The 27733-nt window shown below is 49.3% G+C and overlaps 1 protein-coding gene and 1 pseudogene across 1 annotated transcript; one reads left to right on the forward strand and one right to left on the reverse strand.

Moving 5' to 3' along the window:
* Nucleotides 1–10512: 10512 nt before the first annotated feature.
* On the forward strand, nucleotides 10513–27123 carry Mmp25 (matrix metallopeptidase 25). The gene is made up of 10 exons (XM_021149881.2): nucleotides 10513–11132; nucleotides 11540–11672; nucleotides 15622–15757; nucleotides 15854–16140; nucleotides 22569–22745; nucleotides 22846–22930; nucleotides 23564–23646; nucleotides 23937–24089; nucleotides 24169–24426; nucleotides 24611–27123. The coding sequence occupies exons 1-10, from the start codon at nucleotides 10869–10871 to the stop codon at nucleotides 24877–24879; spliced, it is 1845 nt and encodes a 614-aa protein (XP_021005540.1). The 5' UTR covers nucleotides 10513–10868; the 3' UTR covers nucleotides 24880–27123.
* Nucleotides 12759–13664, reverse strand: LOC110284193 (large ribosomal subunit protein eL36-like; annotated as a pseudogene).
* Nucleotides 27124–27733: the final 610 nt, after the last annotated feature.

The following is a 27733-nucleotide window of genomic DNA, read 5'->3' on the forward strand; positions in this document are numbered from 1 at the left end:
AAAATACCTAATAAAAATATTAAAAAAAAAAGAAAAAAAAAAAAAAAGAAAGAAAAAGAAAACCCTCAGGCCTTCAGTACCAGGTTGGGACTGCTGAGACATCCAGCCTCCTGGACTGAATGATTTCCAGACCTTCTAGACCTTTCCAGTGTGAGCAGCCATTGTTGGACTACGCAGATTACACCTTGCTTCCTCCTGCTTTGGATACCTCACACATCTTCAGTTCCTTTCAACTTTGGATAATTTCATTGTAAAATGGGTCTAAGATCAAAGTACCAGATGGGTAGGGCCTTCTGCTACAGTTAGCCCCTATTTTCTTTTCTTTTTTTCTTTTTTAAGATTTATTTATTTAGCCAGGCATGGTGGCACACACCTTTAATCCCAGCACTCGGGAGGCAGAGGCAGGCGGATTTCTGAGTTCTAGGCCAGCCTGGTCTACAAAGTGAGTTCCAGGACAGCCAAGGCTATACAGAGAAACCCTGTCTTGAAAAAACAAAAACAAAACCAAAAAGTTTTATTTATTTATTATATGTAAGTTCACTGTAGCTGTCTTCAGACACCCCAGAAGAGGGCATCAGGTCTCAACAGATGGTTGTGAGTCACCATGTGGTTGCTGGGATTTGAATTCAGGACCTTCGGAAGGGCATTCAATGCTCTTAACCACTGAGCCATCTCACCAGCCCCTTATTTTCCCCATCCTTGTCCAGGATGTGTCAGGGTGGACAGAACCATCTACTCAGGAAGAGTGTGCAGATGGGACTCTGGAGTCTTTTGGGATCTCATGCCTATGTCTGTCACCTGCTGTCAGAGAGATGCCATAGCACAGCAGGTCCTCTGTGTGAGGGAGGCCTGGGACTCTGAGGGCCAGAGCCTGTAATTCTGAGAGGTTCAGGTGCCCAGGCACTCCCTTTGTACTCAAAGCTGGGCCACTTCTCTGATGACAGTTGGAACTTGGGCAAGGAGCTGATGGTGGGCCCTGAGGTTTCTTGACTTGGGGCACAAACCCAGAGAGCTTCCTGAAGCAGTAGGAAGGACACCCTGGCTGGGTTCCTAAACTTGAAACCCAGAAGTTGCCACAGGCATCTCCAGGAAGGCTGAGTCCCTCCAGCCTGTCTACCCAGAGCCAGTTGGCAGAGCTCTGCTCTTTCAGATCTCTGGGCTCCAGATAAAGACTGCTAGAGTCTGAGTGAGAAACCCAGCCCTGGTGATTTAGAGTAATGCCTTTGCCTGCCTCAGGTCAGTCATCATTGAGTGTAGCCAGAGTCTTGTCAATGGCCAACCCCACTCCAGTAACAGTGGAGCCCCAGCTTCGTTCTTCACCTTCCTTAGCCAGGCGTGGTGGCATAACCTGTAATCCCAGCACCTGCAGAGGTGGAAGCAGGAGGAGCCGTAGTTCAAAGCCACGCCAGGGCGACAGGAAACCCTGACTCAGAAGAAAACTCAACAAAGCCTTTCTCAGTGCATTCAGATCCTTTTTATTTCCCCTTTTGGAGAAATATAGGTTTCCATTTCTCTTTCATGAGGGCTTTTTCCAGTTAGGCCATCATTTTTTTTTTTTTCTCATTTGCAGATACACTCTCCTACTTAGAATGCTTAGAGTCCTCCAAGAAAGCACATCCCACAATTCTAGCACATGGGAGGTAGAGGCATGAGCTTCAGGGTGCTCAAGAGCAGCCTCAGCTACACAAGTTCAAGGTCAGCCTGGGTGGAAAGAAGAAAGAAAAGGAGGGAGGGAAGGTGGGAAGCAGGGAGAGAGAGACTGGGAGCAGGGAGAGAGATGGGAAAGGACACATACACAGAGAGACAGAAACTGTGATTTCTGGTCACTTCCTGTGCCTCTCCGGGAAATGTGCACCAACAAGGCCTGTGGTGACATCAGCCTCTGCTTGCCTCAGCTTTTTTGGAATTTTCCTTGCCTGTGTTCATCTATTTACTTCAGAGCACCACCTAGTGCCTGCCTGGTTCTCAGGACCCTTACCATTCTCTATAGTGCTTAGCACATTGCTTTTTTTCCCCCTTCAATGTGTGTGTGTGCCTGAGTATAATATGTATGTGCACCACAAGTGTGCAGGAGCCCATAGAAGTCAGAAAAGCAGAAAAGGGCATCACATCCTATGAAACTGACTTATAGGCAGTCAGGAGCCATCATGGGAACTGAAACTGAGTCCTCTTTGAGATTAAGAAGAGCCATGCCCAACTTTTTTTTTTTTTTTTTTTTTTTTTTTTGAGACAGGGTTTCTCTGTATAGCCCTGGCTGTCCTGGAACTCACTCTGTAGACCAGGCTGGCCTCAAACTCAGAAATCTGCCTGTCTCTGCCTCCCAAGTGCTGGGATTAAAGGTGTGTGCCACCACCGTCCGGCAACCACCAGAACACCAGAAGAGAGCATCAGATCCAATTACAGATGGTTGTGAGTGACCATGTGGTTGCTGGGAATTGGACTCGACCTCTGGAAGAGCAGTCAGCACTCTAAGCACTAAGCCATCTCTCCAGCCCCAAGTGAGCATTTTTTTCTAAAGATTTATTTATTATTATATGTAAATACATGGTGGCTCTCTTCAGACACACCAGAAGAGGGCATCAGATCTCATTACAGTTGGTTGCGAGCCACCATGTGGTTGCTGGGATTTGAACTTAGGACCTCTGGAAGAGCAGTCAGTGCTCTTAACCACTGAGCCAAGTGAGCATTTTAAAAGGAAGTTATAGATAGGATGTGGGCCTTTGGGCTTGACTCTCTCTGTATGTGAGTATGAACTGTGTATGCAGGTCTTTTTGTGGGTGTGTGCACATATGTATATGCACATGCATGAGCATGCGTACGGAGGCTAAAGGTCAATGTTACATGGCTTTCTTCAATCCTTTACCTTTTCTTTTTTTTAAAAAGTATTATTTATTTTTTGTATATGAGTACACTGTAGCTGTCTTCAGACACACAGACAGAAGAGGGCATCAGATGGTTGTGAGCCACCATGTGGTTGCTGGGAATTGAACTCAGGACCTCTGGAAGAGAGGTCAGTGCTCTTAACCGGTGAGCCATCCCTCCAGCCCCCTTACCTTTTCTAAAAACATTCTTATTATTTACTTACATGTATGTGTGTATGTGTACGTGCACATGAATGAGAGTAGTACCTGAAGAGGCAAAAGAGGGTATTGGATGTCTTGGAGCTCAAGTTACAGGTGATTGTGAACTGCTTAGCGTGACTTCTGGGAACTGAACTCTAATCCTCTGCAAAAGCAGCAAGTGCCCCTAACCACTGAGCCAACCCTCCAGCTCCTAACCACTGAGCCAACCCTCCGGTTCCTAACCACTGAGCCATCTCTCCAGCTCCTAACCACTGAGTCATCTCTCCAGCCCCTAACCACTGAGCCATCTCTCCAGCTCCTAACCACTGAGCCATCTCTCCAGCCCCTAACCACTGAGCCATCTCTCCAGCTCCTAACCACTGAGCCATCTCTCCAGCCCCTAACCACTGAGCCATCTCTCCAGCTCCTAACCACTGAGCCATCTCTCCAGCTCCTTCATCTTTTCTTTCATTTGTATTTTTGTTTTTAGTGGGTATTTTGTTTAGTTTTAAGGGGCGCGGGGGTCTCACTGTGTAGCCTTGACTGGCCTGGGACTTGATTTATAGAGCAGGCTGGTCTCTAACGCACAGAGACCCACCTGTGTCTGTCTCCCAAGTGCTGTGATGCAAGTCTGTATCAGCACACCGGGATTCATCTTTAGTTTTTGTGACAAGGTCTCTAGCCAAACCGGAAGTTCCCCGGTTCCACGAGCTTCGGGGATGTACTTATGTCTGCCCAGCATCCATCACTGACTTTACAGATGTGGCACTTTAGGCCCCGCTTTTTCCATGAATGTGCACTTTACTGAATGAGCTATGACTCAGGCTGGCCTCTTGAACAGACTAGGATGCTCTAACACTCATGCTTGTTGCATGCATCAGTAGGTTTGAAAATCCTCAAATTTAAGAGGCTGTGGAATTGTGCAATGGAGTCTACCTCTTCCCTCAGACCAGGAACAGTGTATCCTGTGCTCACACCATTCTGGGTAGACCACTGTCTGCTTTAGCTCATTTCTCCAGAGGACAAAGATTTATTCCTCTCTGCCTCTCTCTTTTTCTGTCTGTCTCCCTCCCTCCTCACCACTCTGTGTGTGCGCGTGCACGCACATGCATGTCTGTCTCTCTGTGTGTCTCTCTCTGTCTCCTCTCTCTCTTTGTTTTTTCAAGACAGGGTTTCTAATGTGTAACAGCCCTGGCTGTCCTGGAACTTCCTTTGTAGACCAGACTGGCCTCAAACTCACAGAATCTGTCTGCCTCTTCCTTCCAGTGCTGGAATTAAAGATGTGAATCTTGGCTAAGACCCTCTTCCTAATCATGCTCTCAGAACACCTGACAGACTGAACCCTGATTAAATGAATACCATATCTTACCTAACATGCAGTCAGTCTTCAAATGGTCCCAGGAATGTCAGGTCTGCAAATTTCCTGACAGGCACAAAGGCAGGAGCCTGAAGTACCATTCCAAATTTCAAGATCTTTCTTCCTCCTCCTCTTCTTCCTCCTTCTCCATTTTCCCCTCCCCCTCTCCTTTCCCCCTCCCCCTCCCTCCCCATCCCTCTTCCCCTCTCCCTTTCTCTTCCTCTAGATTCAGAGTGATCCATTTGGATTTACTTTGTGTCTATCAGTGGCTGGGCAGAGGTACACAGTGTTTAAGATTCGGTTTATTTATCGGTTCTTCTACCGTTGAACAGGCAGTTTTCCTTATGCTTGCCTCCCTCCCTTCCTCCCTCCCTCCCTCCCTTTCTTTCTTTCTTTCTTTCTTTCTTTCTTTCTTTCTTTCTTTCTTTCTTTCTTTCTTTCTTTCTTTCTGTCTCTCTCTCTCTCTTCCTTCCTTCCTTCCTTCCTTTCTTTTTTAGATCTATTTATTTGTTTGTTTGTTTGTTTACTTATTTAATGTGTATGGGTACACTGTAGCTTTACTGATGGTTGTGAGCCTTTATGTGGTTGCTGGGCATTTGAATTCAGGACCTCTGATCTCTCTGGTCAAGCCGGCTCCCTCTGGTTCAACTTGCTCTGGCCCCCCTCGCTCTGGTCTAAAGATTTATTTATTATTATATGTAAGTACACTGTACCTGTCTTCAGACACCCCAGAAGAGGATGTCAAATCTCAATACAGATGGTTGTAAGCTACCATGTGGTTGCTGGAATTTGAACTCAGGACCTTCAGAAGAGCAGTCACTTAACCACTGAGCCATCTCTCCAGCCCCTTTTCTTTCTTTTTTGAAGCAGGGTCTCAGTAGCCTGGAAATGACTATGCAGATGAATCTGGCATCCCTCTGTCCCCTGGGTGCTGGGTTCTTCATATTTTCAATAATTTAAACATATATGCTTAACTATATACTAGGTCCTGGGTTCTGTTCCCAGCACTGCATAAAATCAGCCGTGGGAGCACAGGCCTGTAATACTAGCACCTGAGAGGAGAGGCAGGTGGATCAGGAGCCACCCTTGGATCCATGGTGAATTTGAGCCCGGCCTAGTCTTCAAGAACCCTTGTGTCAAAAACAAAGACAATAGCTGGGTGGTCATGGTTCTATACCTTTAGCCCCATTACAGGGGAGACAGGCAGAGAGTTTGAGGCCAGCCTGGTCTACAGAGCTAGTGCCAGGACAGCCAGGGCTACATTCTAGAAATCAAAAACAAAAACCCAAAGACAATAATTAGTGGCCATCTCTATAGACACACAGGAGGGAGTTTCACTGTGTCTTATACACAAAGGTGGAGTTAAGGGGCGGGGAGGGAGGGCTCCAGGATCCCCTGCTGCACAGTAATTATCTCACCACCTAGATGCTCAACAACCGTTCTTTCTCTTCCTTTCTTCCTTTTTTAGGGTATGGTGCAAAGCTTTTCATACGATAGGCAAATCACACCTAGAGTCCTAGTGTGCCACCACTGCCTGGCCCCTGTGTAGTCTTGAGTAGCTTAGAAAGAACTATGTAGATGAAGCTGGCCTTGAACTCACAGAGATCTGCTTGTCTCTGCCTTTTAAGTGCTAAAATTATAGATGCCACCATGCCTAGCCTACCCTTTTTGAAGATTTGCTTTATTTTTATTATTATTTTGTGTGTGCGTGCCTATGTTGTAGTGGGGTGCCCACTGAGGGCAACAGGGCATCAGATTTCCTGGCAGTGGTGGTAATGGTGGTAGTGGCAAAAGCCTTTACTCATAGCACTCTGCAGGCAGATCTCTGAGTTTGGGACCAACCAGGTCTACAGGGTAAACCTGGGCTACATAAAGAAACCCTGTCTTGAAAAGCCAAACAAACAAAAACCTTAAATTTTACTTGGTAGCCTACTCTGTAATAGATCTTGAGCTCATAGCAATCCTCCTGCCTGAGCTTCTGGACCATCAAGATTACACGTGTGCACCACTATACCCATCAAGGAATGGCTTTTATTGAACCTAGGTGGTGAGGCTGTGACAGGAGTACTCTGACTTTGAGGAGAGGTGACCAGCCACGTGGCACTCATAGAAATGAATAAACGGGTTATTTAAGTTACAAGCTCATCAGAGAATGAGACAAAGTCTGTGGCCTAGGAATTTATTATAATAAGTCTCAGAGTCATTATTTCAGGAACAGGGAAGTGGATGGGAAAGTCCACAGATATAGTGAGGAAGGCACAAAGTTTTTTTTTGTTTTTTTTTTTTTTTTTTTTTTTTTTGGTTTTTCGAGACAGGGTTTCTCTGTGTAGCCCAGCTGTCCCGGAACTCACTTTGTAGACCAGGCTGGCCTCGAACTCAGAAATCCGCCTGCCTCTGCCTCCCAAGTGCTGGGATTAAAGGCGTGCGCCACCACGCCCGGCCGGCACAAAGTTTTAAAGCTATCAGCAAATAAATATTTTAGTTTTTGGATGTGATCTTAGACTTTAACAGCTGAGCCATCTCTCCAGTCCTCAACTAAACATTTTTTTTTTTAAAGGCGCTCAAGGTAAGTAGGTATTGTCCAGCACACCTGTATTCCCAATACTAAAAGTGGGAGGCAGACTAATCAAAAGTTCAAGTCAGGGCTGGAGAGATAAGGATGCTCCCCCATAATTCAAAAACTCTGTAGGTGGAGATCAGAAGTTCATTCCCAGCTCTATGTCCAGTTAGAGGTCAGCCTGGGCCATGTGAAACCCTGCCTCAGGTCAGAACAAGCTACAATCAAACACAACAGAGTCGGGATCTGTATTGCAGGGTGAGAATGGAGCCCTGTGCTCAGGAGTTATTTTGTGGTTGATATTAGACAGCTCTGAAGAGTCAGCCATCTTTTTAAAATTATTTTATTTTATTTTTTTAAAGTTTTATTTATTTATTATATGTAAGTACACTGTAGCTGTCTTCAGACACTCCAGAAGAGGGAGTCAGATTTCATTATGGATGGTTGTGAGCCACCATGTGGTTGCTGGGATTTGAACTCAGGACCTTCAGAAGAGCAGTCAGTGCTCTTACCCGCTGAGCCATCTCTCCAGCCCGGAGTCAGCCATCTTGAAGATGAAAGACAGCTGCCAGCTCCTTGCCACTTAAGAGGTGGCATCTAATCATCACCCTGTACTGATCTAGCCAGTCAGCCCAGACAGCAGGTGTGGGTATGGAGAAAACTTCCATTGAGTTTGCCACAAACACCACCCCCACCCCCCCAGCACAATCTGCCTGCAAGTTCATCAAGGCAGATCTGCCAATCTCACAACTGTGAGAGAGAGGTTTTTAAGAACCATTGATCTAGGCCGGGTAGTGGTGTCAAACGCCTTTAGTCCCAGGACTTGGGAGGCAGAGGCAGGCGGGTTTCTGAGTTCGAGGCCAGCCTGGTCTACAAAGTGAGTTCCAGGACAGCCAGAGCTACACAGAGAAACCCTGTCTCGAAAAACAAAAAACAACAACAAAAAGACTACACAGGGAGATCCTGTCTCAAAAAAAAAAAAAAAAAAAAAAAAAAAAAAAAAAAAGACCAGCCAGCCACCAGGAGGCATGGGCGGGCTGTAGACTCCCAGTGGCCCACCAGCCTCCACACCATGAGGTTCAGGAGAGTGGGAGTCTCCCAGAGGCCAGCCCACTGATGTGCTAAGAGGCAAGGATGAGTGGTAGATGCCCTGAGGCCGGCCAGTCACCGTGCAGCATGGGCGGGCTGTAGGTACCCACAGTCTCACTAGCTTCCTTGCCACGTGGCATGGGTAAATGGAGGACACCCCGAGGCTCTTCAGCAGCCATGACAAATGGTGTAGGCAGACAGAGGACACCCAAAGGCCCACCTGCTGCACGGCTTATCCACTTATTCCACTCTGTGGAAGTACATGGTGGCTAGATGGGAGAGAAAGAGAAGAGGAGCAGCTGTACGTTATGAAGAGAGGTAGAGCTGCCGACTCGAGGGTGGAGAGAGGCAGCCTGATATGAGTAGCTTGCCCTTCCATCTGAGACCACAGTGAAGTCACGGATGGCTCCTGCTGCTGCGGACGGCCACGTCTGCATCTGTAGCCATGTAGCATCAGGGGTCTGTGTTGATGTCTATGGTTCATATTACTATTAGAGACAATTTGGATGCCCCTGGTCTGGGGTGCCGCCTGGGACCATGTGGATGTTCAAGGGCTGGGCAGAGCTGGCCCCACCCCTCATTGGTTGAGGAACTCTGAGAGCGGGCCCTTCATTTTGCCTGGCTCTGGTGGCAGTGGCTCAGGGGAGCCAGTTCCAGTGCATGAGAACAGCAGAGCAATCTCTGCCCATTGCCCATACTGGGCGAGGTAGCCAGGACAGTGCTGGAGAGCTCACCCTGGAGGAGGTGTGGGAGAACTGGCTAGCTCAGCTGCCACCTAGGCCCAGATCCAGGGCTTGGAGTTGGCCCATCTCAACATCTACCTCATCTATGAACTGCTGGAGTGCATGACGGGGCCAAACCTGCAGATCCAAAGCTGCAGGATCTCCATGACACAGGACTATAACAGGATGTCTCAGAAAAGTCCCAGTGAGGATCTGGTATTGATGGTGTAGCAGCAGCCAGGGGCCTTGAATCAAAGCAAGCACTCATTGCAATGAACACTTGCAATGTGTGGACAAAAGGGTATATTGTGAGAAAACAGTGGCACACTACAGCTTTCTCAACGAGTTTTTTTTTTTCCATACATTTTTTTGTTGTTGTTTTGGTTTGGTTTTTGTTTTCTTTTGAGGGTAGGTTGCAAAGGTGGAGGGCAGATATGAAGGAACGGGGAGATGAGTGGGATTTGGTACACGATGTGAAACTCCACAGAGAATCAATAAAAGGTTAAAAAAATAAAAATAAATAAAGTTAGAGGATGTCCTATATATTTTTATGCTGAATCTCTAATTCTCATTGCTTGGGAATGTGTTTACTTCAAGGTCTGGGGAAGACATACCAGGGGTGTCATGAACCAGATATGACCATGTGAAGAGAGGTGGCCTAGAGGTCTCAGGAGAAACCGAGTGCTGGCTCCTGGACCTTCCAGGACTGTGAGAAAATGAATTTTTGTATTAAGTCACCCAGACTGCGGTATTTGTCCACAGCTCTGCAGAAGAATACAGGATACCAAGTTACATCTGCAGCTTCTACATCCTGCCCACGATTTATTTTGTCTAAGATGCAAATGGAGCTCCTCCTGCGGCTCTAGGCACCGAGCAGTCAACACATTCCATTCACCACTTTCCTTCCATTCTGACCCGCAGCCTGAAGCCTGATTACTCCTGAGTGCTCTCAACCGTTCTTCACCTAAATCGGATCTCCTACTCTGCGTTTCTCGAGCTGGAGAGGAGGCTCTGCGGGTCCTCAACTTTTCCTCAGTGATTGCCTTTTTTTTTTTTTTTCATTTGCTTTTCTCCTGGCGTGCAGATTTTGGATTTAAAAAGCTTAGTCTGGCCGGGCGTGGTGGTGCACGCCTTTAATCCCAGCACTGGGGAGGCAGAGGCAGGCGGATCTCTGAGTTCGAGGCCAGCCTGGCCTACAAAGTGAGTTCCAGCCAGGGTTAAACAGAGAAACCCTGTCTCGAAAAACACACACACACACACACACACACACACACACACACACACAAAGAAAACAAAACAAAACAAAAAAACCCAAAACCAAACAAACACTTCCCCAAACGCTACCCCCCCCAAAAAAAAAAAACCTAAACTTAGTCCGGGGAGAGGTGGGGGGACTTTGAGATGGGAACAGGATCTGAATTTAGAGTCTAGAGGTGCCAGAGCTCTGTGCTCAAAACAGAGGCTCATACATCTGGGTGGGTTGGAACAATGGTTCGGGGCAACCATACTGCGCACAGCTGGGCCAGGCTAGGATCCCGCGGCGAAAGGAAGCTACGGAGCTCAGAGGGCCGGCAGCCTGGGGTCCCCCCGGCAGGGCGGCAGGATGCGTGGGGGAGGGGAGCTCCGGCCACCCCGCCCCCGGCCCGCGGTCCTGAGGAAGCAGAAGAGAGCCCTGCGACAGAGCATGGATCTGGGAACAGAAACTTTTAGACTGAGACGGCGGAGTAGAGGACTTGTCAGCCGGCTTGCCCCACTGTAGCTGGCCCTTAAGCTCATAGGAGAGTCCCTGCGTGCCGGTGGGGAACAGGGAGAGCCCCTGACCCTCCTCTTGGACACTGACGTTGGAAGATTGGGCTACTTCCCCTACCGCGCCCTTAACGCTTCTCTGGGTGAGCCCCGCCTCATCCAGGCTCCCACTAACATATTGGGCAGTTGGCGCCTCGCCCAGGCTGGACCTGGAGGAGACAGGAGTAGGGGACCTCTTTGCCGGACCTCTGTCCCCTCCTGAGCCTTCTCCACGCTCTCAGGACTCCCACTCCCCAGCGCCACCTGGACCCTCGATTATCGCCGTTCAGCCCGTGATGTGCCTCCCAGGATCCCAGATCTCTCCTGCCCGTCTCTACTACCCTGTGTCGGCTCCCTGGATCCGCACCGGGGCCCTGACCTCCTCGAGACTTCCACGGCGGCGGGAGTCAGGGCCTCTTCGCGTGCCTCCGCGGTCCGTCCAAGCTGAACGCATCCTGAGGCTGCCGGCTTTCGGTCTCCCGTTGCTGGCGCTTCTGTTGGTTCTGCTGCTGCCAGTGCGCGCTCAGAATCCCGATGCGAAGGTCGTGAGCATGGGCGTGGTGAGCTGGGGTCCACCGGCAACTGGGATCACACAGAACCTGTAAAAAGAAAGGGGAGGGCGGACTTCTGGTCTGAAGGGAAGAGGGGGTTGGCTTCAAATGTTCTGAAGAGTGACTGAGGGTGGGCTCTTGGAGCCCTGGAATACTGTCTCTATCAGGAGGTTTGGTGGCTGGGATTCAGAAGTTTGAAAAGGAGCTAAAATGGGAAGCTGGGGCCTCATCTGCTGGTTCTATAAAGGTGGCAAACTCAGGGCTGGGGGATAGGGGCCATGATTGTGTGTATAAGGGAGATAGGTTCTATCATTCAGGGCTAGGAGCTGAGGTTCTGGCTACCCTGAAGGGCAGGACTTTCAAATAGGGAAAGCCCCATCCTTTTAGAGTTTCATCAATCCTATCCTATGACCTAGGAATGGCTGACTCGCTATGGCTACCTGCCACCAGCGGATCCTGTCCACGCCCAGATGCAGAGTCTTGAGAAACTGCAGGATGCAATCAAAGTCATGCAGAGATTTGCGGGACTACCTGAGACTGGACAAATGGGTAAGTAGCCCACCACGCCGCGGGACAAGCCTGCCTCTATGATTGGCCCGGAGTCTTTTTTTTTTTTCCAAGACAGGGTTTCTCTGTATAGCCCTGGCTGTCCTGAAACTCACTTTGTAGACCAGGCTGGCCTCGAACTCAGAAATCCACCTGCCTCTGCCTCCGGAGTGCTGGGATTAAAGGCGTGCGTGCGCCACTACTGCCCAGCATGGCCCGGAGTCTTTAAACCGCAGGGAGTGCCTAAATTTCAAGAGGTTAAAGATGTTGGTCTCAGCCGGGCGTGGTGGCGCACGCCTTTAATCCCAGCACTCGGGAGGCAGAGGCAGGCGGATTTCTGAGTTCCAGGCCAGCCTGGTCTACAAAGTGAGTTCCAGGACAGCCAAGGCTACACAGAGAAACCCTGTCTCGAAAAACCAAAAAAAAATAAAATAAAAAATGTTGGTCTCAGGTTCCAGCCCAGACCTTGGAATCTCACTGGCCAGGCTTTGTCAGGCTCCAGTGCAGCAGGGACCAAACAAATCTGGATCCCCATTCGAAATAAAGAAAAAACATCAATATGCAAAATTACATCAGATGAGATGTAAGAGCTAGATGCTAAGAGCTACTAGTCTGATTAAGGTAAACGGCCATTTTGTTTTTGTTGACAGTCTTCCTAAGTAGCACAGATTAGCCTAACACTCTATACCCACCTGCCTCAGCCTGAGCTGGAATCCCAGGTCTGTACTACTGTGTCCAGCTGAGCAGGCCTCTCTGAAATATGTCCCATGAGCTTATAAACTGCGATCACAAATAGGAGGACACAGCCACAGGAAAACATCTCAGTAGCTGCAGAAGAACTGTGACAGGCACAAGGCACAAGTTCATCTGCCTGGAGTGAAAGGGGGTGGGGTGCCTAAATCTCAAGAGGGGCTTAGGCAAGAACTTGGTCAGGTGACCTGGGAAGAGGTTTGTTCCAAAGAAACCAGGCAAGGGGGGCTCAAAGGTGGAGAGCAACTTCATCTGAGTTGCAGGGTGCAGGGTTTGTTTTTAGTTTTTGTTTTTTTTTTTAAAACTGTAGAAATGATCTTTTATTGGGGGGAGGGTTCATCAATTCTTCTTGGCCGCCGTCTTCCTCATGGCTGCCAACACGTTGCTCAGCTCCTCCCACTTTCTCTTGGCGTGTATGTGCATGCTTGAAAGACCTCAGAAGAGAAACCCTTACTTAAGTCTTGGGATAATAGCAGACCCCCAAGAACTCACGAGGGACCAAGCTTGATGCAAACCACTTGAGGCTTTATTCAAGGAAAGCCAGAGCTCTGGGGACGACTCATATCCCACGCAGGGGTAGAGGAGTCGACCCCGAGGGAAAAGGGGTCCCAGTTTTTATAGGCCCTCACGGGGGAAAGGAGAAGAAGGGAGTAGGGGATTTCCAGATCTAAACAATATCTATTCTCAAGAAATGGGTATGGGAGGGGTACAAGGAAAGAGTCTGGTGCAGGTGCAGCAACTCCAGATTGGCCGGGCTGTGGTTGCTGGGGAGATTTTCCGACTCTATCCCATCAACCAATATCACAAACACCTGGCAATGGGCTTCATCAGTGGGCACACACCTGGGTTCAAGGAAAGGTCAGAACATTGGCAGACACACGGGTTCAAGGAGCGGCCAGAGCATTGTGCACCTCTATTTTTCTAAATCAGTGAAGCTAGTTCTGCTGACAGTGAAATCTATTTTGCCAATTTCAGGGCTTCTGTGACCTTTTACATTCTGTCAGGATCTTTCATGCTCACCGTCTTCTTGATGAACTTGAGTGCGCGCTTGTCCTTGGACACTTTGACCAACTCCATGGCTCACCGCTTGTAGGGCGTGAAGCCGCACACCTCCCGGATCATGTCCCGCTCGAACTTGGTGTGCTTGGTGAGGTGCCTGTGGTGCCTGCTGTGTCTCGTCTTGCTAACACAGGTCACCTTGTGGCCCTTGTTGAGGTCCACGGCCATGGGGTAGTGCAGGGCCATGGCTGCTGCTCTCCGATGGCGGTCAGGACAGGAAGATTGTTGTTAGTTTTTATTGTGAGGGTGAGCATTCCACTCTGTTGCTTAGGCTGGCCTTGAACATGTGGTCCTCCTGCTTTAGCCCCATTGAGTAGATGGGATACAGTTGCCAGGCCTTCGTGCTCAGCTCTGGTTTGGTCTTAAACTTCCTTCATTTGCTGCATGTGGTGCAGGGGAGACAGGGTGGGGATGTGGCAGTAGCCGAGCTCAGGGAGTATTCTGAGGGCTCCCCTCTGGAGTTAACTAAGAAGGCAGAGGGAGCTTGGAGAATCTTCAGTAGCTACAAGGAAAAGAACGTCCCCCTGCCCGTTCATTCTCAAACAGCCTAGAAGAGAGTCTGAGATCACTGTATTCTGAGTTATTGTTTGTTATTGCTACCCGTGAGATGTGGTTTGACCTCGTTTGAAGAAATGATTTCTGAAAATGGGTGGTGCTAGAAAAGGGGTTTATAGATAGCGCTGATTTGAATAATGGATGGTTATCTACTGGGGACTAAGACTCCTGCTGGTCTTTAGACTTTGATCAACATCCCATGAAGACTTAAACCAGGTAGGGTGGTGGTGGCATACTCTTTAATCCCAGCACTCAGAAGGCAGAGGCAGGCTGATCTTCAGAGTGAGTTCCAGGACACCATGGTCTACACAGAGTAACCAGGAAGAAAAAAAAGTGATGGACAGCTTTTAGGGGAGAAGCCAGCTTAGTGGAGCTCTGGCCTTAAAAGGAAGGGGGAAAGCTGGGCAGTGGTGGTGCACACCTTTAATCCCAGCACTTGGGAGGCACAGGCAGACAGACGGATTTCTGAGTTTGAGGCCAGCCTGGTCTACAAAGTGGCTTCCAGGACAGCCAGGGCTATAAAGAGAAACCCTGTCTCGAAAAACAAAACAAACAAACAAGCAAAAAAAAAAAAAAAAAAAAAAAGGAAAGGGGAGGTGGCCGAGTTGGTAGTAAAGTCCTGGCCTTGCAAGCGTGAGGGCTTGAGTTTGATCTCTAGAACCCAGCTAGAAAGGGACCTGATGGCACGCTTGTAATCCCAACTGTATCTGGGGAGACAGAGACAGATCCTCAGGGCTCACTGCCCAGTCTAACCTAGTGGGGAGCTCTGGACCAAGTAAGAGATCCTGTCTCAACCCCAAACTAACGGCAGCCCTTAAGGCATGACAGCCAAGGCTGAGCTCTGGCCTCCACACTCACAGGTGCACAAGTGTACCCCACATACATCCGTGTACAATCCATTTCACCTTTCTCCAGCATCCACCCATTGAGTCTAGTGAACTGGTACAAGAGACCCTGCTTAAGCCTCTAAGTGCCTCGGATAGTGGCCAGTCCACTCATGGCCTAGTAGAGAGTGTGACTGGCTTGAGCCACCTTTCACAGTGACTATCTAGGTTCCAAATCAGGTCGTGAAGCTGTACCCAACTTCTTTCTTGTTTTTTGTTTTTTTTTGTTTTTGTTTTGTTTTGTTTTAATTAAAAAAAAAGATTTATTTATTTATCTTATGTATGTGAATACTCTGTCATTGTCTTCGGAAATGCCAGAAGAGGGCATCGGATCCCATTACAGATGTTTGTGAGCCACCATGTGGTTGCTGAGAACTGAACTCAGGACCGGTGGAAGAGCAGTCAGTGCTCTTAACCGCTGAGCCATCTCTCCAGCCCCCCAACTTCTTTCTTAAAGATTTATTTACTGTTATCTTTTATATTTGGGTATTTGGTCTGTGCATCATGGCGGTCAGAAGAGGGTGTCCCGTCCCCTGAAACTGAAGTTAGAGACCATCGTGAGCCACCGTATGAGTGCTGAGATGCAAACTTGGATCTTCAAGAAGAGTAGCCAGTGGTCTTTACTGTTGGGTCGATTTCTTGGTTGGTTAGTACCACCCTTCCAGACTGTCCAGTTGTTCACCTTGCCTTCCTGTCTCCCGCAGACCCAATGACAATAAAGACCATGCGCAAGCCCAGGTGCTCCCTGCCTGATGTCCTGGGTGCAGCTGGGCTGGTCAGACGCCGACGTCGCTATTCTCTGAGTGGCAGTGTGTGGAAGAAACGCACCCTGACATGGAGGTAGGCCTTGGTCTGTCCCTCCCTTGGCCTGGTGACTACACTTTGCCTGGCTGGCCATTTCCTCCACAGCCACTGGCTCTCCTTCTCTCTCCTCAGTATCCGGTCCTTCTCTCAGAAATCCCAGTTGAGCCCGCAGATTGTTCGGACCCTACTAAGCTATGCCTTGGCTGTCTGGGCTGCTGAGTCAGGCCTTACATTCCAGGAGGTGAATTCTCAGGAGGAGCCTGACATCATTATCCATTTTGCCCGGGCCTACCACCAGGACAGTTACCCCTTTGATGGGGCTGGTGGCACGTTGGCTCACGCCTTCTTCCCTGGGGAGCACCCTATCTCTGGAGACACGCACTTTGATGATGAAGAGACCTGGACTTTTGGGTCAACAGGTAAAACTTTCCATTTTCAGAGGGGCTGCCTCTTCAGATCTGTCTGTGCTGAAGAATGAGGTCTGAATTAATTAATTGATGGAAGCTGTGTTGGTTGGTCAGGGATCCCCAGAGGAGTGGGAAGGGTAGACTACAGGGGGATTCTGCTTGTATAGCATGTATGGGTTCAGCCCCATGTGGACATGCACACACACACGCACACACAGCTCAGCATGGTAATAGATAGCTTTAGTCCCAGCACTCAGGAGACAGAGTCAGGTGGCTGGTTAGCCTGGTCTACATAGTGAGCCCAGTCAGGGTTACACAGTGAGAGTCTACACCCCCAATAAATAAACAAGCAACAACTTAAAAAAAAAACTTATTAATGGTATGTGTATGGATGTTTCGTCTGTAAGTGTGTCTGTGTACCATGTGCATTGCCTGGTTCTGTGGAAGCCATAAGGGGATATGGAACTGGTATCACCTAGGAGTGTGACCATGTGGGTGCTGGAAATTGAACCTGGAAGAGCAGCCAGTGCTAACTACTAAGCCACCTCTCCAGTTCCTAGCCTCCTCTGCATTCCCCACCCTACCCCGGGGGATGGTGGGGGGGGGGGATTTTTTTAAAAGAGTATTTTTGAGACCTGGTCTCATTATTGTAGCCCAGGCTGGCTTTGCATTCACTGTTTATTCTAGGCTATCCAGAAAGAGATTTACTTTAAGGAATTGGCTCATGGGGGTTATGGCCAAATTTTGTAAGGCAGAATGAAAACTCAGACAGATTTTTGCTTCAGTCTTGAGACAGAATTCCTTCCCTCCTAGATCCCTGAGTATCTGCTGTCAGAGCCTTTTTGGATTTGGTCCGTCTACACTGGGGTGACTTGCTCCACTGAAAGTAGATGGCAGTCAAGTCTGAGACACCTTCACAGCAACATCTGGACTAGTGTTTGGCCAGTCCACGGAGGCACAACCAAATCAACTTAAAATTACCACTATAGAGGCCTTTCAAGTGCCTGCCTCAAAGCTGGGCTGGTGTGAAACATTCCAGCATCTCCCTGCCCATCAGTTGAGGCAGAAGCTTGACTGGTACTTACTGTGCACACAGAGACAGTTGCCAGAAATCACAACAGAAAGTTCTCAGCTTAAGTGTCCTGAAGAGGCAGCAGTCTAGTGCTCTTGGATAGGGTGGTGGTGTCTCTTTCTGCTCAAATACACACCAAGTGACCAAGTGCCAGATGCAGTGGGACCAAGGGTAATGGCACATGCCTGCAATCACAGTACTTGAAAAGATGAGGCAGGAGGATTGTGAGATTGAGACCAGCTGAAGATCTATAGCCAGACTCAACTCAAGACAAACATTTTTATTTTAAAACACAGGGTTCCAAGCAGGTGTGTAGAGTGTGCACCTGTAATCCTAGTATGTGGAAGGCTAAATCAGGTTTGTAGCAAGTGTGAGGGCTACATAGTAGGATGAGGGCTAGCCTAGGCTACAGAGAATGATCCTGTCTCAAACAGGACAGAACAAAAAATGCTGAGTACCAGATACCACCGGCCAGATGGACCAAGTCTTATTCATCTCAAGTACAAAGGTACAGGGACACTCAGGGAAAGCACACAAGCCAGTGAGTGGAGTGCCATGTAGTCAGGTGGGAGGAGCCACTGAGGGGGGACACTGTCTGTGACATCCATGGCTAGAAAGTTGTGTCCTCAGTGGGGACGTCACACATGAGTGGACCCTATGTTGGAAAAGGTTTTGGGAAGTAAGCAGAATTTAAAACAACAGGTTTTGGAGAGCACTGAGGACACAACTGCATCCTAGAAATGGTCCTGGATGCATGAGGAGATGGAGTGGAGAGAGGCAAAGTGGTGGGAGTAGACAAAGAGTCTAGGGAAGAGAATATGGGGGTGATGGCGGAGGGCTAGATCTGAGGGAGGTTGGAGCAGGCCCAGATTGTGATCTCTAGATCGCCTGGTGCCAGGGAGGATGAGATGGTCCAGGTTCAGCTCAGCATCCTACAAGATTGATACTATTAGATAGGGTCGTAGGGAGGAAGCAGTAGGTGGGCAGAAAGTGCAGGTAGCACAGAGCGTAAACATCCTCTTTAGAACCTGCATCCCTGGGGCTGGTGAGGTGGTGCAGAGGTTAAGAACACTGGCTTCTCTTTTATAGGACCTGGGTTCAATTCCTAGCACCCACATGGCAGCTCATAACTTTGTGTAACTTTATTTGCCAACACTCTCACCCAGACACACATGCAGAACTTGGACTCCTAGTTCTGTCCCTGCTCAGGTTTCCCAGAAGTTGAGGTTCAGTTGGAAATTATTTTCTTCCCTTGTCCTCTCTGATTCCTGCACTGAACCCCCATTTTCCCTCTTGTATTTTTTGTTTCCAGACAGAAAAATTCCTTCCTTCCTTCCTTCCTTCCTTCCTTCCTTCCTTCCTTCCTTCCTTCCTCCCTCCCTCCCTTCTTTCCTCCCTCCCTCTCCCTCCCTCTCCCTTCCTCTCCCTCCCTTGAGACAGGGTTTCTCTACCTAGCCCTGGCTGTTCTACTCTCTGAGACCAGACTAGGCTTGAACTCAGAGATCCACATGTCTCTGCCTCCTTGCCAGATAGAAATTCTTTTTTTTTTTTTTTTAAGATTTATTTATTTATTATATGTAAGTACGCTGTAGCTGTCTTCAGACATTCCAGAAGAGGGCGCCAGATCTCGTTGCGGATGGTTGTGAGCCACCATGTGGTTGCTGGGATTTGAACTCTGGACCTTTGGAAGAACAGTCGGGTGCTCTTACCCATTGAGCCATCTCACCAGCCCCAGATAGAAATTCTTAAGCAAGTAATTTCTCAGGGCAAGGGTAGCAGGAGAGAGAAATGATACAGCTGAGCAAGGGTGTGGGCCAGCTCTTCTCAGTTCTGTCCAGTCGGTCGTGTGCTGTGTTGGGGTAGGAGGACGGGGAGGAGACAGCTAGGTCTGGTGCCCAGGTTCTGTGGAGCACTTGCTGTAAGGAAGTAGTATCCAGCAACACTGTGAGGCTCGGGATGCAGGCTATGCAGACCTGGCAAGTGCTCTGTTACTGAGCCACACACATCTCCAGTGCAAATAGGTCAGCTTCGAAGCTGACTCAGTTCAGCTTCCGCCACTGCGATAAGTGCAGATGACATTGCCTTCTTGCACTGTTTCCTCAGCTAGAGATGAAGTAAGGAGAGTGTCCGGTGGCTTGTTTCCTTCTTACTTGTGCACACTGGTCTGGGGACAGGGATCAGCAAGGCTGCCCAGAAGAAATGGGAGAATTTGAAAGTCAAGAAAAGAGCAATGGAGAGCCTCAAAGTTAAGAAGTAGTGGCACTGAAGGCAAAGGCAGGGTGATCTATACAGGTGACCAGACAGTGAGCAATCTCGAGAGTTCTGGGCCACCAAGAAAGAGACACTGTCTAGAAAAATACCCTAAACCTAAAACAATGGAGGTAGGGAGAAAACAGGAAGTAGTTAGACATTGCTACACCACAAACAAATATTAACTGGCTAGGATTTGGTTATGTGGGGACAAGTGACCTTTCTGCGCCTGTAAATCACATCTCCATGGATGTGAGGATCCCAAAGTAGAATTTCGTGTGAGAAGAATCGAGAAAGTGGAGGCTGTGATCACTGAATGGCCAAGAAGCAAGGGCAGAACCTAGTGTGGCTAGAATCCTCGCAGCCAGGTCCAAAGAGTGTTTCAGGATATTGTGTTTAAGCATCTACCACTGAGTCTGATGAAAGAAGGATGGATGTGGAGGCATATAGAGAAAGAGAGTGCACGGGTGATGCAAACTTTTACTCCCAGCATTTGGCAGGCAGATCTCTGTGTGGTGACAATTTTGAAATTTTTTTAAAAAAGAAAAACACAGAAATAATATAAGAACATGTTTCCGTTTTATGGGGCTGCTTCAGACTGTCCACAGCAGTTCACCATGGTTTGCCTCCTGCTCTAGCACACTGGTCTTGTGCACCAGATAGTTTCTGGGATTGTATGATGTTTGGAATTCTGGGGACTTTTCAGAGGGTTGGTGATGGTGGGTGGGTGGGTTGGTTGGTTGGTGGTTGTGGTTTGTTAAGTAGTTATGTAAAAAGAAGAAACAACAACAAGAAGAAATTAGGTATCCTGACAGCGAAGATCAAGCTTGCCCTGAGGAACTTGCTGTCCTTACTCAGCAGGCAGCCGTCTGTAAGGACATCGCCCCTCTCCAACCCCTGACTTTATTCAGGGATCTCTTTCCTTCCTCTTTATCCCTTCTTCTCTCTTATCTAGTGTTAGGGGCTTGAAAGGGTGGAAGAAAAGGGGTGGAGAAGGGGTAGAAGAAGAAGAACCCACAAAGTAGCCAAAGACAGCTAAGCTACTACATCTGTGAGCTAAGGGTTACCTTCAATTCCTGGGGATCAAACACTCCACCAACTAAGCCACATCCCAGCTCTGCCTGTCCTGAGGAAATAAGAAGGACACTTGCCAGCATGTGTCACATGGACGTCGGGACTGAGTCTGGGTCCCATCGTTGAAGGGTTATGAACCTAGAATACAGGTTGAGAGATCAAAAGAACCATCTGCTAGATCAAAGACAAGAAAGGCAGGTGGTGACAGGGACCTGAGCATTGTCCACCAGGGCTCTCAGGGTGTCTGCATGGTGTGAGAAAGACCAGGAAGGGACTCCTGGCCCGGAAGCCCCAAGTTGCCCCAAGAGAGGTGAGATAAGGAAGGGGAAAAGAGAGCACCCCTGTTGAGACACCGAACTTCCTCTGATTTCTCAGTAAAAGGACTCACAACAGTAAGCTGACCTGTAGCCAACATGGAAGTTCAAACAGGTTCACCTGAAGATGTGACCTGTCGAAAAGAAAGCCAGGGGCAGAGCCTGGGCACGGAGAGCATCCATCCCAGCTCCCCTGCTGACTTTGCTGATTCTTCCCGCTTTGAAATGATAAAAGATGGAGGTCTAAGATGTACAGAAGCCTAGCATTAGCTGTTCTTACAATATGCCGAGTAGAGTGGCTCATACCAGTGGTACCTGTGCTTAGGAGGCAGAGGCAGGAGGATTACATCACGGTCAAGGCCTGACTGGTCTGAATAGTGAATTAAAGTCTAGCCAGGGCTACACAATGAGACCCAGGCTTTAAAGAAAAGAAAAGAAAAACAAAAACATTTTTTTCCCTGTTATTTTGCTTATAGACTCGGCAGCTGAGGGCAAATGCTCTTCAGTTTATCAGTGAGTCCCAATAACCTCACTTTCATTAAACTGGTTAGAAACAAGGAGGCGGACCTGACATTCAGAAACCTGGGCCAAGTGGAGTGGTCCCCTGACTCAGTCCCTTCCGAGCAGGCCTTATGCAATGAAGTCAGAGATCGATGAAACCAAGTCTGAAGAGGCTCTGTTCTGACCAGGGTGGTGTCCCCAGAGAAGAAGTGCTGCGGTGGGAAGAGGCTGGGAGTGAGACAGGGCGCCAGAGCAGTAGAGCTGCGGGCTGTGGTCTGAGAGTGCTTGCTAGTGGGAGCTCTGAGCTCTGTCTGGTCCCACCATTAAGAGAGCTTCGAGTGGGAGGGGCAAGGGCCCTGGGGAGGAAGAAAAGGTGGAGAAGGGAGTGGTGAGGTCTGAGAACTGACCTGGAAATGCGGATCCAGGGACAGGAGGGAATGGAATGAAAGAGACCCTGGGCTGGAGATGGTGGGAGGGTAGGGGTTGGAATGTCTGTCTGTTGGTCTTGAGACACAGTCTCTCTATGTAGTCCTGTCTAGATTTTAATTCACTATGTGGACCAGGCTGGCCTCAAACTCAGACTTGCCTGCCTCTGCCCTGCCTTGTGAATGGTGAAATTGAAGGTGTACACCACACACCCAGCAGAGTGGGGTTGTTGTTGTTGTTTGTTTGTTTTCTTTGCTAAGGCAGGATTTCTCTGTGTAGACCTTGTTGTCCTAGAACTTGCTCTGTGGACCAGGCTGGCCTTGAAACTCAGAGGTCTGCCTGCCTCTGCTTCCTCAGTGCTGGGACTAAAGATGTGCACCATACCCTACCCCACCCTACCCCACCCCCAGCTAGAGTGAGAGTTTCTAACCACAGGTTGAAATTGGGCAAGGATGCTCCAAGTACCGGATACCCCAATTTCCTGCCCCTAAGTTTCTGTATGCACCGTTTCCTTCCAGGGTGAGGGGGACCCCTTCTGTCTTTCTTTTGGGTTTCTTTCATCCCATATCCCAATGTCGCTACTCAAAAGTATTCACTGACTCAGTGGTTGAAGATTCAAATATTCAGTGGTTGCAGGAATGTGGGACCGATGGTACCATTCAGGAAGGGATGGGTGGAGCAGAGGGAGATCCCACTCCAGGGCCTCCTGAGTTTTCCTTCCCCTTGACCACTGGGTTAAATCCTCGTGTTCTCTTCCCAATGTGGGGTGGCCTCAGCTTCAGCCCTTGGTCCTCTCTTTCCAGATGATAACGGAATCGACCTATTTGCAGTAGCAGTTCATGAATTTGGCCACGCCCTAGGCCTTGGCCACTCTTCTGCACCCAACTCTATTATGCGGCCCTTCTACCAGGGCCCGGTGGGTGACCCTGCCACATACCGTTTGCCCCAGGATGACCGTGACGGACTACAGCAGCTCTATGGTAGGGGGAAGGGGATACCCTGAGCCAGCCCCAGGTGTGGCTTCCTTGTGGCCCATACAGCAGATCCAGGGAACCCATATCGGTCTGACTTTTCCCATAGGGAGAGTGTCCCAAAATCCAAATGCCAGGCCCACAAGGAAACCCCTGGTTCCGCCTCCCCAGCCTCCAGCCATGCCCCCTGACAGGTAAGTGTGTGACCTACCCAGCTTCCAGCCATGCCCCCTGACAGGTAAGTGTGTCCTCCCCAGGCTCCAGCCATGCCCCCTGACAGGTAAGTGTGTGGCCAGCTCCCTTGCTCAATGTCCTCCATTAAAAGGGGCTGGAAGTGCTGGAGCGATGGTTCAGTGTTTAAGAGCACTTGCTGCTCTAGTGGAGGACCTATTTCAAGAGGCCACAACCACCTGTAACTCCAGCGCTGGAGCATCTGACACTTGTGACCCTCTCACGCCCACATACAGGTGGCAGACACAAACACAGTTTTAAAAAGAAAGACTGGAAAGATGACCCATGGGCAAGCCAGAGGTGTGGGTCCGTAATCTCATCACTCAGGGAGGCCGAGGCAGGCAGATCTCTGTGAGTTCAAGATCTGCCTGGCCTACAAGTTCCAGGATAGCCAGGACTGCACAAGGTGAACAACAATGGAGGAAGATGGGTTTTGTCAACCTTTGACTCACACACATACAGATGCACGTGCACCATGCACGATCCACACAGGCACATGAGAGGCATCGGTGGGAAGCATCCTTCCCCTGCTGGACAGTAGTCAAGAGCAAGGCACAGGGAGCCCCGCCTCCTGCTTACTCCCCTGTCCTCCCCAGCCCCTCCACACCTGTGCCTGACCGCTGTGAGGGCAACTTTGATGCCGTTGCCAACATCCGAGGGGAAATTTTCCTCTTCAAAGGTAAGCCACTTTGGATGGCCTTTGGATCTGCATACTTCTGGTGACATACCTAGGCTACAAAGTTACCTGAGAGGTGGGATTGCTGGGGGTGGAGGTGGGGTATCCCAGGCAAGCCATAAAATGGTCATCATATATATGGTAATTTGATATATAGAGTCCCCCTGCATATATCTTATGGGACAGGAAGATGCAGCCCCTTGCCCAGCCACTCACTGGGTCAGACAGAGGGACATTAGGGAGGGGAAAAGATCCCTTACCATCTCCATCCCTTATACTTTCTTCCCCTACAGGCCCATGGTTTTGGCGCCTCCAACCCTCAGGACAGCTGGTATCACCCCGCCCTGCTGGGTTGCACCGCTTTTGGGAGGGGCTGCCAACCCACGTGAAAGTCATCCAGGCTGCCTATGCCCGACCCCTAGATGGCCGAATCATCCTCTTCAGCGGTGGGTAAGGGTCATGGGTACTGGATAGGGCAGGTCTAGGGAGCTCTCCCTGTCCCCTTACCAATATGCCTTCTTCCAGGCCCGCAGTTCTGGGTGTTCCAGGAACGACAGCTTGAGGGTGCAGCGCGGCCACTGGTAGAGTTTGGGCTGCCCCCAGGAGAAGACGTGGATGCTGTGTTCTCATGGCCTCACAATGGCAAGACATACCTGATCCGAGGCCAAAAGTACTGGCGGTATGACGAGGTGGCCGCCCGCCCAGACCCTGGCTACCCACGTCCCTTGAGTCTCTGGGAGGGGGCGCCCTTTGCCCCAGATGATGTCACCATCAGCAACACAGGTGTGGAGAGTCGTTTGCAAATTGTGATCCCTGGGAGAGAAAAAGGAGGGGGGGGGGAGATGAAGCCGAGGGGATGGCAGATGGGGTGGGGTGGGGTGGGCATCCTGGGAGTTGGAATGAAAAAAGGAACATTGGCTTTGGGGCAAGTCTAGACCAAGACTCTGAGGCGTCTCCTCCCTTACAGGTGACACTTACTTTTTCAAGGGCACCCATTTCTGGCGCTTTGCGGAGGGCAGTGTCAAAGCTGAGTCAGATTCCCCCCAGCCCATTGGGCCCAAGTGGCTGGACTGCCCTGCCCCCAACTCTGACCCTCGAGTCACCAGTCCCCCGAAAACGACATCCAAAACCCGAAGCTGTGATTGTCACTGCGAGCTCAATCAAGCCTCAGAGCAGCTGTTGCCTCTCCTGCTGCCTTTCCTACCCCTAGTGGCTGGAGCGGTCTTTTCTTACTGAAACCTGGCCCTTCCTTGTGGACTTCCTATATAAAAGGAAGACGGAGTCTCCCGCAGCGGGGCCTAGTGTAGGGTCGTGAAACGCCGCGGAGCCTCACCATCTGTGCTCCGCGTCCCTCATCCCACGTGCATAGAGCTGAGAGATTCCTAGTAGAAGCCCGGGGACGCCTCCAGTGTTGCTGAGTCTGCTTTCTGTTAGGGTGCAGGGAGCCGTGGCCATAGTGAGGGTGACCGCCAGGGGGCGGTATGCACCCTCTCCATCGCCGAGAGGGGTGTGCCTGCTGTAGCTACTAGAACTGGAAACCCAGCAGAATTGCAGCTCCTCAAACCAGAATTGCTCCTCAAACCAGGGTTATGTGCTGCCTTCTGCTGAGCTAACTGGCTTTCTGGGAATCCCCACTCCTCTGATTCTCCACAACTAGTCCTACTGATCACAGTGGGATGGTGACTGTTCCCTGACAGATGCGTTAAACAGGACCAGGACATTGAACCCCAGCGGCTCCTTTAGCCGCTGAATGTTCCCGAATCTTCTTACCATAATCTACTCTCTCCATGTCCCTTCACAGTCACTACCACAGGGTAGGGACTTAGGCCAAGCACTGCCACCTCCTCTAGGTTGTGCGTCAAGTCTTGGCTGACAACAGTGTTGATGTGAATGTAATTTCTCCATGTTTGGCCCTGCTGATCTCCTTTTACATCACCCTCATCCCAGAACACAGCCTAGGGTCATCACCCTGAACTCAGGATTGCCCGATTCATTTGGAAGGGATCTTATGATTCCTGTCTTTGTCACCAACTGAAGTAGCCATAGACCCAATGATTGCTGTCCTAGCCCTCCCAGGGTGCCCAATGAGACACGGTGAGCAGTGAAAAAAATCTGAGGTAGCTTCCTTCAAACCAACTTCCTCATAGATTCAGGACCTGCTTCTATGCAGAACCTCATGGGAATTTTTTTTTTCCAAGACAGGGTTTCTCTGTATAGCCCTGGCTGTCCTTAAACTCATACTGTAGACCAGGCTGGCCTCGAACTCAGAGATCCGGGGCCTCTTCCTACTGAGTGCTGGGATTAAAGGTGTGCACCACCACTATCCAGCATCTCATGGGTATTCAAGAATAAAGATCTTGTTCCCTTGCCCTGAATCCTCATTCTGGGGAGGGGGCCAGGAATCTGTATTTAGGAATGAATGCATAGACAGCTTGAGTAGTTTACTTAGTAAGGCAAAAGAACCAAGTTTGGGATAGAGAGATGGCTCAGTGGTTAAGGCTGCTCTTCCAGAGGTTCTGAGTTCAATTCCCAGCAACCACTTGGTGGCTCACAACCATCTGTAATGGGATCCAATGCCCTCTTTTAATGTGTCTGAAGACAGAACTACAGTGTACTCATATACATAAACTAAATACATCTTAAAAAAAAAAATGAGATAGCAAAGCACTCTGAAGAGAGGTTAAGTAGACTCCCCAAGGTGGGGAAGAGGCCTAACGGAGGACTGACTACCCCAAGGTGTGTGTGTGGGGGGGGGGGGCTAACAGACCGCTTCCAATGAGGGGTTTTATGAATATGAGGTAGGTGGAATATTTATTGGGCAATGTGCCCTTATTTTCATCTCAAACCATGGTGGACCAGATCTTTCATTGTTAGGTCCACAAAAGGGGAGGACTGCAGAAGCATTAGGAACTTTTGTGATATATATGATATTTCGATATTATATATATCTCAAAATATAATATTGAAATATGTATTCAGCATATATTGAATGGTCAGTATTATATATATTGAAGGTATGTAGGTTGAATGTCCTTGTGGTTTAGTTTCTTGTATTGTGGAGACAATGTAACTGCAGTTTCAGGGAAGCACAGGTGCCAGGGGTAGTCTGACAACCAGGGGACAGCCACCAATTTGCAGCTGTCCTCACCTCTCTAGTTCCTTGGCTACTGGATGGTCTCTGCTGGAACCTCAAGGATTTCTGAGAAGCCATTTTACCCACCACTGAGTCTGTTACGTGAGCTAGGAGAGTGTGTGAAAGGTGTGTGAGTCCCTCACAGCCCTCATCAGTTAGGATCAGAGCCTGACTGAGACTGTAGTTACTGGCTTTTCTGTAGAGCCGCATGCTTCCGAGTCTGTCAGCTTTGCTGTTTCATATCCAATTACAAACTCTATTATTTTTCGCCTTCAGTGTTTTAAGACCAGGATGGTCTCATAACAGAGATAGTCTGGCCTCTGCCTCTGGAGTGCTGGGATTAAAGGTCTGTGCCACCACAATGGGCTCTAAAGTGTTCTTTATCTCCACAACTTCATCAAATTAATTCACTTTAACTCACACATTTGCTTTTTACCATAATGGGGGGAGGGGCTGGGAACTAAGCCTGACTCAGGAAGAGAACAAAATGGGATTGGAGTGGCTGGAGAAGTGCTCTCTAGACTTGCAGAGGATTCTGTTTTGTTTCCCAGCATCGGAATGGCGGTAACTCCAGTCCCAGGGGATCTGATGCCCTTTTCTGACCTCTGTAGGTGTGTGGTACACTTGCAAGCGAAACACTCATGTACGTAAAGAGTCAATCGTTTTAAAAGGGTAGTCAGAGAAAGCCTTTCATTTCTTGTGAGCGTGATGGATCTGGGGCAGCAAGAATAAGATGTCAGTCACTGTGCACCGCAGGGAAGCAGCAGGCTTGGGTGAGGAGGGGGTGGGGGATTGGTTTTAAAAGGAATGGGGGACCCAGCTGTTATGAGGTTACAGGAGTCTTAAAAGGTGAGGGAGGAGTGTTGTGAGGTCAGTAGTTTCCAGCCTCCTGGAAAAGTTATTTTGCTCCAAGAAAACTGGTTAGTTCTGTACAACAGCAAAGAGACTGTCTTGGAG

The sequence above is a fragment of the Mus caroli genome, unplaced genomic scaffold (assembly GCF_978045245.1).
Source record: "Mus caroli unplaced genomic scaffold, Mus_caroli_1 scaffold_18, whole genome shotgun sequence".
NCBI classification, from domain to species: Eukaryota; Metazoa; Chordata; class Mammalia; order Rodentia; family Muridae; genus Mus; species Mus caroli.